Genomic DNA, 12734 nt, shown 5'->3' with positions numbered 1-12734 from the left:
AATGAATATTAGACAGTACTCACTGACTAATGTAGAAAAGTAGACCTTGCTCAATATCAGAGTGCCAACCATACTGTTTTAACACATGTAATACTTAATAATTATATATTATTTACTATATGCTAGAATTTTTATGGAGCACATTATTAATAATTCAATCTTTTCAATTATATACCATATTGTTATAATCATCCCATTTCACAGACAGGAAAACATAGGCACAGACAGATTTACTAGCTTGCCCAAGTCACACAGCTCTAAATAGTTGAACCGGGTTCCTGAGCCCATGTTTTTACCATTCTGCTATACCTCCGCTAAAATGTTGCACTGATTCTGCAGTAATAAGACATTGGCTTTGATACTAGTTCTAATTTTTTAATAGATCAAACTCTCTTGTTTCAGTTCCCTAATTAACATTGAGCTTCTTTAATCTATTCTGCAGGCTTTGTTACGAGATTCATGTGGAATAGCGGTTTTCATAATAAATGCTACAAAATATTGATTATAAAATATTTAATATAACCTTGTATGTAAAGGAGGAGAAAAGCACCCAAAGGGTTGGCTTGGACAGATGAAAGGTGAGTGCATTTTCCAGGAAAACTTTCTGTCTTCTCTCTTGTTATAAAAAATAGTGCTGCCTAAAATAATATACTCTATCATGAGTTAGAATAAAACTATTTAAAAAACCCTCCTCTATTTTTAACAGAGCAAGAGGTAGTGATCAGCAATAGATAGCACTTCTTAACAAAATCTTAATAGGATTTCGGGTATGCAAGCCGAGATATACACTGTCTAGTCTGGGCTAGAGACTGGGAACTGGATTGTTTATACACTAGAGTAACAGAAAAAAAAAATATATATATATATATATATATATGTAGGAAAGGTAAAGCATAGATGCCGTGAATTGGAAAGAGGAAAATATGTGGAAGCAGATCTCCCCTTGTGCTAGTGAGTATCTGGACAATGAAGAGAGAAGATAATAATAGGAGATAAATCATTGTGTAAGAGTATGATGACCAGCAGCTGATCAAGTGTTTAATGAGAGGGAAAAAATTATAGCTATGACTAAGAATGAGAGGAAATATCTCCAAGACTTCACATACATTTTTTTAAGATTTGTTTTGAGGAAAATAAATTAATACGTATGTAAACCACTTAGAACAATGTCCCCTACACAGTAAGTCAATAATAAATGTTAGTTATGATTACTTTATACAGTTGTGTGCATTCATGAGACTGCAAACACAGGCATACATTTTAAAAGCAGATCTAAATGTAATACATTCCAAATTTATTTTGCCTGTTTACGCTCATGTAAGTAAAAAAGAAAAGCTTTATAAAATTACATTAATACCTTTGAAAATATAAAAATTTAAATATCTTTCCAGGTTATATTTTTAACTCTGCACATAATCAAACAGATGAGAAATCTATATATTTCAAACTAAAAGTAAAGGTACAGACTCATAATATTAGTAATTTCTAAGAATCTAATTCTTCCAACTGTCCACTTTCAGCAGCATTTTTCATGTCCTTTTAATGAATTTCTATACAGACTATATATATATATATGACATTTTATACGTGTGTGTGTATTTAAAAGTGAAACTGATAACATACTATTCTTATAGGACTAAATATTCAAAATATTTGAAAATATTTCTTGGTATGATTTGTGGCAAAAATTAAAAAAAAAATAATCTGCCCTCTACCAGTCTACCTGAGGGCAAATGAGGTAAAATACAACATTTACAACCCATGACCCTTATACTGATGGTTTTCTATTTATTTCCTAATCAAATTCCAGTATTCAATATTAAATAATGAGGAAAACCAACAGAAAATCACGATAATGTCATATGGTTGGTTTTTACCTTGGATAGCTCTATGGAAAATGTGCATGTAAATTCCTTTTCTCAGACTGTTTTCCAAGCCTAGATTCCTTTTAATCATACAATGTAAGGAAAATTATGATCTGTGAGTGTGAAATCATACCTCAAATATTCTATATGTAGTAGTAGGAGAAAGGGAGAAAACACAGGGACTAACATTTTGGTGTACCCACTTGGCTTTAGGAAATGTACTAGGCTACATAGGCACATTAGTATTTTATTTTCTCAGCAACCTTGTGGGTGTGCCTTTACATCTTCATTTTAACGATGTGGAATCTGAGGTGGATGGTTCAAGACCATATCACTGTCTAAGACCATGGTTGAGCTGGGTTCCTGGTCTCTACATCTCCCCATTCTAAAAGAGGCATAATTATCATGAAGTTAATAAAAATTAAGCTACAGGACCCTCAAGAACATGGGCCACTTCCATGTCACTTGAGGCATGAGCAAAGTGTTTATAAAATCCTTGTTTGTGTTACACTTTTTCTACTCCTTTTCTTAATGAAATTCCCTCAAATAACATAATCTTTTATTCTTATCCTTACCCAGCAAACAAAGAGTAACACACAGACCATGGAGGGCATTTAAACGGTTACATTCCCAGGCTTCCACTGTTCCTCTACAACCTATATTTGTGTATTGCTCTAATAATTAGAAAATGGTTTTATTTGTTTTCCATAGCAATTATGTGAAGTAGGCAGTACCATTATTGCCATAATACAGATACAGATACTTGAACTGAAGTTTAAAATAAATAAATGAGGGCCAATAATTTAGCATTAGTGTTAGAGACTAGCACAAACAAAAACTAAAACCATGTTTGTTATTGAATTCAAAACAGTTAGATTGGTTAACTGTTTTTGTTTGTTTGCTTTGTTGTTGATGTTGTTGTTGATTTTTCTGTGCTTCCACTGCAACTAATTCTTTCCCTACTTTGTTTCACAAGTTTAAATCAAAAACAGTGACTTCAAATCTGCATGATTAAGGTAATTTTGTTGTTGTTATTGTTGCCTTCCTTCCTTCTAGAGAAATCAAATATCATGGTTCGAAACTAGGTGTGGTTAAAATTCTTCAGATACAGCAGTTTTCATGTATCTTCTACCTCAGAAGTCTGGCTGTATCCCCCATCTTAGGAGGCCCAGTGTGGCATTACTACACTGCCTAGAGCTAAACTCTTAAGTGAGATGACAGTGCATTATCATCTTCCATGAGACTGGGCAGTCAGCCTCACCTTTTCTGCTAGTACACATGGTGAAAGCTTTGGGTGAAAGTTAGAACTTGGCTCTCTAAGCAAGCTCCTGCTGTGGACTGCTGGGCTGAACTGGTGCCAGCCGGATCTGCCTCCTGAGTTTGCCTTTCCTTAGAAAAGACATTAACAAGCATCCTGGAAAGGGAAGGTGCTGTCATTGCAAAGTAAATAAGTTAGCTGTCTTATAAGAAAGGCAAAACTGACAGAGATGTCTTAAAAACTTCTGAAGTATGAATTAAGTGAAAAAAATATATAACTGGGTTTGACACAATCTATTCTGTATGCAGAGTCCCACAATTTATTTACAAGAAGACTATATATTATCTTCTTAACAAACACACAATCTGAAATCTTGACTTCCTTGAGGGTGTTGGAACAAAACAGGCTGGGGCTCTTACCCTCTTAAATAATTTTGACTTAGTCAGGGATGGAAGGAGGGAGGAAAAGAAAGGAGGAAAGGGGAAGACAGGAAGGGAGAGAGACATGACAAATGAAAATAAGAGTGTAAAATTAATATAAGAGAAAAAAGACATTACGCATCTCTGAGTAAAAGAACAGACTGTATTTTCTCTAAATCTTCCAATACTTAGCCTGAAACATGTTTCCAAGTAAGAACATGTTCTTGCAAAGCATATGCAAAATATTTCAACCCTCAGGTTTTGGCTCTTTATTTTTTTTTTTTTTTATTTTTTACCAGAATCATCTACTTAACATAGTTGTGTGGCTAGCTTATTTAGAACTGAAGACAAGCTTGATGAATGCAGAAGATGGCCTGGGCAATAGTCCAGCAACTAAAACATAATTAGAATTATCACAGACACTTTAATCCCAATTATTTAATCTGTGGGATGTCCAACACAACAAGTGTTTGGCATAACTCAACAAAACAGATCTTACAGAGAAAAAGAAGGAAAAAAAAAATTTATGAAACACAATGAACTAGGGATTTATTTATACTTTTTTCATTAGGCTGGGGTTTTATCTTCAGGGTCATAGTAAAACAAATGTAAAATTAGAATGCGTGAGTGTGTGAGAGTGTGTGTGTGGGCAGGGGTGATATTTTTTTAAAAATAAGATTGAAAACATTACTCAAAACTGTTAAAATATCAAGTTTGTGGTGATACCATATTGACATCCCTCTCCCTACCCTTTCTTCCAGCCTTCCAACAACCTTTCCACATACTCAACACACATCCATTGGCACATACACCAAAATCCCAGGCAAGTTATTGCACTCTGCTTGGTAAACACACAATGATTAAAGGCATGAACACTTTATCACTGAGAGACACAGAGGAAAGAAGGCATGCCCTAGGTTCTACTTTTGTCCGACAAAGTTTTGTTATGCTCGCCTATAGTATAATAATTTAAGAGATATTAATAAAGTAACACATAAGCTGATCAGAGACTAAAGACTGCAAACCCTACAGGAAAAGAAGAGCTACAGAAAAGTTTAATTATGAATAGAACCTACTAGGACTTTTTAAACTGGGATACAATTAAATGGCACTCTAAAGGCAAAACACACACAGTTTTTAAAAAGGGGTTTTCAGGCAATTTTTAAATATAGAAGTGACCGCTTATGGTTTCTTTAAATTACTATCAATGTAAAATCATTTCACAAAGTTATGCTAACATTAAAATGACAATAAACGTCATCATACCAAACCACAGAGTTTTTAAGAACTCCAAGTGGACACCTACTAAATTAGTTTTATTTTATGACTTTGTAACACCTGGGATTCTCATTAGGGATACTGGATGAAAATTTGTACTTTTGGGGAAAAAAGAAAAAAAAAAATCAAGACCTTCAATTACTACAAATTTCACCAGACACAATTCAAATTCTTATGTATCTTATAGCACTTTTTCTTTCTATTTATTTTTCTTTGCACTAACAGATTATATCAGGTAACAATTGTTTAAGATGGTAATAAAATAGGTTAAATGGGAATTTTAAAATCTGGTTCTTGAAATTAATTGATCAGAATTACATTTTAAACCACTCAATTAAATATTTCTTATTGTTATTATAATAGGAATTTTAAAATTAGAGCCATATCTTTCTTTTATGTGATAAGAATAATTGCAATGAATAAATCCTCTGTATGGGAATTCTATAGGGTCAAAAGAAAAGTGCAAATTCCAATAAAGTCTTAATATTCAAAAATAACTGCACCACTATTTATTTGGAGCTTCATGTGGAAATATCTATTTCACACTACAATTTATATGACATCAGATTCTGTTTTTGTAACAGCTTCTTTATTACAAGAACATTTTGCATATGTTAATAAATGAATTGTCAAAAATAAGTTGCTGTTCAAAATATATATTTAAAATTGCTACACTGCTTCCATTTTTACCTTGCTCAAACACTTTAAAATCTATCTCATTAATTGAATACAGACAAATGTCTGGAAAGTCAGAAACTAAAAGTCAATATTAAATAGAGAAAAACTGTCCTAAGAATTCATGCTAATTGTTTTGGAAGTTCAAAACCAAATATTTAAAAAATAGATCATTCATATTTTGAAGTAAACATTTTCAATGGCACCAATTATTTACACTAGATTTTCAACATCTAATAATTGTCAGTTTTCTAACTATCATATAGTGCCTTCAAAAATTGTAATTAATACATCAGAAAATCTCTTGTTATTTATGTATTTTCTATCGCTAATGCATCTCACTCAATAAACATTTTGTTGATTAAAGATAGGTACTAATATTTTTTTCTAAAATATATGAACCCATTTTAATCTGTGTTTACAAAGCCTTCAGAACTCATTTTTCTTTTTATCTACCTTTATATACACCCATAGAAATATCTACCAATTACACAAGGATAGTACATATGATAAATTTTTAAAATCAGTTAACTGTTCCATTAGGTATATATGTATACAATGGACTATAATAACTCTTTTGAAGAAACCCTTATCTAGCCTATGGTTTACATAACTTTTGATAAAATAAATATGCATTTACTCAGAAGGGCACAGCAGTAGGAGCCATTCTCCACCTGAAATATATACTCCCTAGAGATATTATAATAGTAAGAATCATTCTGAGTTTCTAAGTAAGAGTTGACATTTTTTACTCTAATATTGCTTTTATAATAACAATTCACTCTTTCTGAAAAGAAAAAGCAAATACTACGATCAATTTTTAATGATTAATAAGCAAGATGTGAAATTCAAACCTCAGTTAATTCTGATGCTTTATAAAAACCATGTGAGCTATTTTAAGATTGTTTAAAATGATGTCATAATCTTTAAATAGGTATCCCTGCTAACTTAAATTGGAACTATTCCTTAGTAAAGTAGAATATATTAAATATATGCTAATTTAAATTTAAAAAATTTCTAAGGAGTTATCGATTATTTGTTCAGCAATTATTTCTTTGAAATATGAACACTGTATTTTTCTTTTGAAAAAAGAACATTAAATTTGACTCATAAAATGGATAATAGCTATAGTTACCTAATATAATCATGTACATTATACTCTGTTTTTACAGTCAAAGGTAGAAAGCTTTCTACCAAATGAAAAAGAAACTAATTGCCATTCAAGCAAATACATTTAAAAAAGCACTCCAGACAAAGGAGATTCAAGTGGTAGAGTCAATCAACAAAAGTGTGGTGGAAATAACTAAAGCACAGTTATTTTCTCAATAGCAGCAATCAATTCTGAATAAAATATTTAATTAAAAAGTTTGGAAATGTTTGCTGTTACACACCTATATCATTTCCTTTTAATTTGCATGTAAAGATACAAAAAACACATACTCTAAGTAGTCATATTTTATAGAGAATACTAATATAAATATGTTATAGTAAATATTTTTTTCTAGGTGTAAAAAGTGAACCTTTATTTCCATACCAACTATATTTTATGTGAATTTGAATAAAGAGCCAACAGTATTTCCAAATGACAATATTACAAGAAGAATATTTCCAATCAAAGAAAAATCTTTGTTTTAAATGCAGAAATTGTTCACTGTCCTCTTTGTCTTATATGAGGAAATGAAATCCTCTTATCTGTCACCCTAACACTCAAGAAGATCTTTGTCTACCTCAAAAGGAGCTTAAAATGTCAAGACTTAGGTCCCCTTTTCATGGTTTATTAAGCAAAAAGCCAAAACTATTCATGGTCCCTTGTAGTTTCAACAATCTATGATTCAAATAGGGGTAATAGCTCTCTTTTCTTGTTCAGTAATGTCCTGGTGAGGAAATGATTTTACTGTCCTTTTTTCTGTGGGGTCCTGCCGATTTATCTAAAAGGAAATGAATTACAATGGGATGACAAGGCCACAGAATAAAGCCATTTAGTTTTACAAATCTATTATGTCCTCCAATCTATTTTATGGGCCTGGTTCTGTTATAAGCCAAGAAAAACCCTAAAACAAACTTTTTTTTCCCCTTTTTTATCTTTCCAAGGAAAACATTTACAAGTTTATGATTGCTTTTCAGGCAGTTTAGCCTTTTCTTCCCACCTTATGTGTTTCTATCCCACTTTCTCAAACATACAAAACATTCAGAGACAAGAAACTGGACTTTTCAAATCCAAACCGCTGACAACTGTCAGAAGCACTTTACTGGGACATTACTGACTGTAGCTTCAATGAATTAAGCTTGATTCACTGCTGGTGAATCATTTTCAATGCAGAGCTGTTCAGCAGTAATTGGCCAAGAATCCCTGCTGTGAAAAGCACTTGTCAAATAATGCTTGTTTACAAATATATCTCCAGACAGCAAAAAGTGGCAGTTACTGAATACGTTCAGGGCCACCTCCAAAATTCATAGCAATGGACATGAACCCTTTACTTACTAAATTTATTTAAATTTTCACTTGCAGATACACTTGCTAATATTTGTCCTGCTTGATCAGAGACAAGTCTGTTTCTAAATATACCTCTGAAATCTTTTACAATAAATGTTTTGAATATTATACTGTAAATCAAAGGATTCTTCCACACGTAGTTTATGACTAATACACTAAAACTACTAATGATATATTTAACTTATAAATTGCTTAGAATTCAGGCTAAAGGGTAAATTTTCCTCTTATTGTCTGCTATCCAACATATTCATACATACCACAAAAATACATTTCATAAAAGTCCAAAATTCCAGATATATGTTTGGCTTTTTCTGCTCAATTCTGCTTGCTTATACCTAACAAAGTTAAATTTAAGAAATGACTAGAATAGCAACTATGAATGTGCACTCACATTTATTCTGTATGTTTTAAAATTTTTTTTCACATAATGGGAGCATTCATAATGTATACACACACGTACACACACAGTCTTTGGGAAATCACTAAGCATCTGTAGATTGCAGAAGACAAATTATATGAGAACAAGTGATTAATGAGTTCAGCATATACATCAAATCTTTCTGCCCCCTGACCTTCCCAAGTCCCTCCAGAAGCAAATAAACAAATTGGAAAACTCTAATCTGAATCTCTAAAAAAGCCCAAACATTTTATCAAATAAGTATTTTAATACACTCTGCTGCTCAATTTATAGCAATAGCATGGAGAAACAAGAAGAGAAGAAGCTATATTTCACAGAGCAGAAATAAAGGTCTAGGATACTAAGTGGAAAGATGGAAAACTGTGCTCAGCTGAGATAGGATGGATTAGATAATGACATAGATATTTATACAATTTTATTTCCAATTAAGTATAATAGTGACATATTACAAAATGTGCCCCCAAACAGCAGGCTTTTTTCAGAGCACCAGGTGGTAAGGTACCTCTCATTTTTTATTAGATCTCCAAGCCCCATCTCACTGTAGTCCAAGTTTTGCTGTGTGACGGACTAGATGAGGTAAGACAATACAATCTATGGGTGTTAAATCTGTAACAACAGCCAGGCTATGTTCCACAAGATTCCAGCTCTGCTTTCAACACCTTAGGAGACCGGCGCTGTTTCGCCTTCCTTCTCTTTGCTTCTGCCTCTTCCTCCCTGCACAGTCTTGGCTCTTGTTCCCATTCAGTGTCACTCTCCCTGAGAATTCAATTCTTCCAATTTTCTAACCAAGATCGACACCCTTTCATCTCCACCTAAGTTCTCCTCTTCCACCACACCTGGAGAGAGGACTTGAAATCCAACGGAAACACGAAAGGATGAATGATATTACTGTTAAACCCCATCAAATTCAAACCAGGATGCCCCTTTCGGTGGAATAAGACAGTTAAGAAAAGAGCCTCCTCTAACGATGTTATAATCCTCCAGACGTCTAACAGAATGAATTTAAAATAAGGTGTTAATAAAAGGTCTACGACTCCCAAAAACACTTTTTCAACTTTATCAGAAAGAGAAAATGCTCGATTGTTTGCCTTAAGCGTGGGAGATTACCTATATATGTATATAGATAAATGTAGATAAATACAAATAAGTCTTTAATTAGCGTTTAAAAAATAAAATTAGAGGTTAAAGAGAAAGTTCATGGGACGGGAGGAAGGGAGCCTCTATCTGCCCTGCTTTCACACCCTTCCTTTAGAGCTGGCATTGCTGGGATACCAGCTCAGCTCCTTCTCCTACAGCGGGGACTGAACCCATGCAAGTCACGAGGACACACACGACTCCACCACTGCTGCTTCATCTTTCCGGTTTAGTGTCCCGTGCCCAGGAGTGGAAGGAATTTCTGTAAGGTTCTGAGCCTCACGCGTCGCATCCACAATCCCAAACCGAAACCCCACCGTTCTAGCCAAAGGGGGTAGGTTTTTCTGTTTTCATAGTGGAGCTGACAGATCTGGATCTGAGATGCTGTTCCCGCCCCTCCGCGAGTAATGCGCCCTTGGGCTGAGACCCGAGCTCAATCCGGGTGTGGGAGAGGAGCGAGAGCGGCTGGAGGGGACCCAAAGGCAGGGGGCTCAGATCCAAGAGGCAGGCGGGCAGAGGGGCTGAGCACTGCTCCGGGAGCACGGAGAGCGGCACAGGTGTTGCTCCCACGCCGGCCCTACTCTCCCAGAAAAAGGCAGGGACAGTATTCTGGGTCCGGAGCGCAGGATTGGGGGTAGGGAGTGAGACTGGGTACTCCCGGATCAGGTGCTGGCCAAAGCAGGTCTTTTCCCTCTCTAAGACATGCCCAGCTGGGTTTTAGCAGTAACTTCCTAGCAGCGACACTCCCCCTCGCCCCTCCTCCCGCGGCATCCCACCTTCTCGCCTTCTTCCACCTTGGCTTGAGTGTGACAATAAACTCCCCCAAGAAGAAGGGCACCCAACAGTGTGGGGCGCCTTCTGTCCTTCGCTATACTCCTCCCATGAGAAGTAAAAGCTCCTGCCACCCACCCCAGAATAGCAGCTGGTGATGCCCTAAATAACAGCTCCCAGCAGGCACTTTCCCCAAAAATAAAAGCATCCAGCCACCCCCACAACGTTTCCCATCACTGGCCTCAAATAACGGTTTCTAAAAGCCCCACTGCTCCAGAGATCCTTGTCGCTGAGCTTCAAACAGTTCCCACTCCTTCAAGCCCTAAATGTCACTTCCCCACTCGCCTTAAGTGAGCCCCAGCCGCACCCATTCCCCTGGTACGGGCCTCGACCTCCTTTCCCCCAAGGTTTTCCACCTTCCCAGCCCCCCAACCAGCCTCTGTCCACATGCATGTTCCTTGCCCAGCACTCCGAAGCTAATGTCAAACAATGCAACCAAAAACCGCAGAGGGAGCGAAAAGGCTAGTGGAAGGGGACGACAAATATTAATTTGAGATGAGAGTGCGATTTAGTCTGCAGCAGCAGCGTCCAGCGCGCTGAGACCCGAACTCCCCAGGCTCCGCCTAGCCCCTCCGCCCCAGGTCGCCGCGGTCCCCACCCCCATCTTCTTACCTTCGTTGCTGGGGCTGGCCAGGAGGGTCCGGAGTGCGGCGCACAGGAGAAGGCACGTCCAGAGGGGAGCCCGGCGAGGTGCAGAGTAGCAGCCGGCCAGGGACGCTGGGGTGATGGAGGTGTCGCCGCCTCCGCCTGGGGGCCGCCGGCGTCCCGCACCCCGGGGCCCCGAGCCCCGCATCTTCTCCGAGCCTCCTCCGCTGCAGCTGTTCCGCGCAGCTCAGTCCACCGCTTCGGCCTCGAGGAGCAGCCAAGGGAGATTCGGGAGTCCTCCTTGTCTCCCCGTGGGGTCCTACGCCTTCTGGCACGCGGCTCCTCCAAATGCGGGAACCACGGATCCGCTGAGGCAGCTGAAGTTTGCTTCTGGCTTTTCTCGCCTTCCCTTTGGTAGGGTTAAATGAAATATTAGTTCTGTTTGCTAGTGCAGTTCTGGACTCGGATCAAGGGTGTTGAGAGGGTCCCGCGTCCTGTTCCTTTGCCTTTTAAAAATACTTTTTACAGATTGAGAATTTTTAAATGCCACTAGGGGAAAGGTGAAGGTTCTTTGCAGTCTTCAGTGTTGAAATGGACGAAGGTAAGGAAGACAAATCATTTTAAGGCGAAATCCCCGATTTTTGTTTTTTAAGGAGGAAAAAAGCAGGGTGGCTAAGGATAAAGAAAGAGTAGTTGAGAAAATGTGGAGAATGAAAAACGGGAGAGCAGCGAGCAAAAGCAGAGATCCAGAGTTCAAAGAGCCTGGCAGAAGGAAATAGCTGCGGGCTGAGTGCTGACGAGGGGAGGGACTGACGGCGGACGGCGGGCAGGAGCGACGAGCTGGGCTGCGGCGGCCCGGGAGCTGCTGCGGTTCCCGCTGCTCGGGGAGGAGGCGGTGTGTGCGCGGCTGCGAAGGCGAGGTTGAAACTGCACCGCCAAGGCGCGCTCCTGCTGTGTCTGGAGCTCTGGCGTCCCCTCTGCCTCCCGGCTCAGCGCCTCCCACCCTCCTTCCCTCCTCCTCTTCCCAGCTCCCCCGCCCTCTGCTGCTCGCAGCCTTGCCAGTGAGAATCTACTGTAAGTGTGAGTTGCTTCGACGAAGTCACACACCCACGGAGAGAAGTAATCTGGAGGCTGCCGTGGTGAGTGTTGCCTAGCGGTCTCCGGGAAAGGCGCGTCTTCCTCCCGGGATAATTAGGGCGAGGAATCCTCCTGACGACGCTGACGAGGACTGGGGCTCCCGGGAGGCGGAAGGCAGATCAGCCCCAGCTAAGCCGGCGGCCCTTAGAGACGCGGGTCCCTCCGTTTGGCATCTTGCCTGCCGCCCCTTACAGGCTGTGGCATCAACAACCTTGTCGTCACATCGCCGCGCATTCGTAGGCTCTGCTGGTCCGTGGCTAGTTTCTTAAACACCCATACCGCTTACCGCTGCTGACCCTTTCTCTTCTTCCCATACTTTGATGGCTGGAATAGGAATTACTCAACGTTTTCTTCAGAAGTAAATTGTAGAGTAAATAAAGAGGCAGTAGCTCTGTTTGAGATTTCAAGGAGTCAAAGAATTTGATTATTGAGATTTGTAGTGTGCCAGGTACTTTCATAGGTGGCGATTTAATTCATTAATTTCATTGATAAAATGTTTTAGTATTTTAGGAATTGTACGATATGCAGGTACATGTCATACATTCCAGAGAAATTAGCCTCGGTCAAATAAATTCAGAGTTTTGAAAAATTAATTATTTTAATTGATTGTGCCCTATTGCATTGAGAGATTTACAAACAG

General features: G+C 38.3%; 1 protein-coding gene across 2 annotated transcripts in view; it reads right to left on the bottom strand.

Moving 5' to 3' along the window:
• EPHA5 (EPH receptor A5) overlaps positions 1-11916 on the bottom strand; it is a 353853-nt gene extending 341937 nt beyond the window's left edge. For both annotated transcript variants that reach the window (XM_001109851.5, XM_028848550.2), the window contains exon 1: positions 10985-11916. In XM_001109851.5, the coding sequence (XP_001109851.5) occupies positions 10985-11165 (181 nt within the window). In that variant the 5' untranslated portion in view covers positions 11166-11916. The remainder of the gene's footprint in view (positions 1-10984) is intronic.
• Positions 11917-12734: the final 818 nt, after the last annotated feature.

This window comes from Macaca mulatta, chromosome 5 (assembly GCF_049350105.2).
Source record: "Macaca mulatta isolate MMU2019108-1 chromosome 5, T2T-MMU8v2.0, whole genome shotgun sequence".
Taxonomy (NCBI): Eukaryota; Metazoa; Chordata; class Mammalia; order Primates; family Cercopithecidae; genus Macaca; species Macaca mulatta.
Note: the sequence above shows the minus strand (reverse complement) of the source record. Positions and strands in the feature narration are given on the sequence as shown.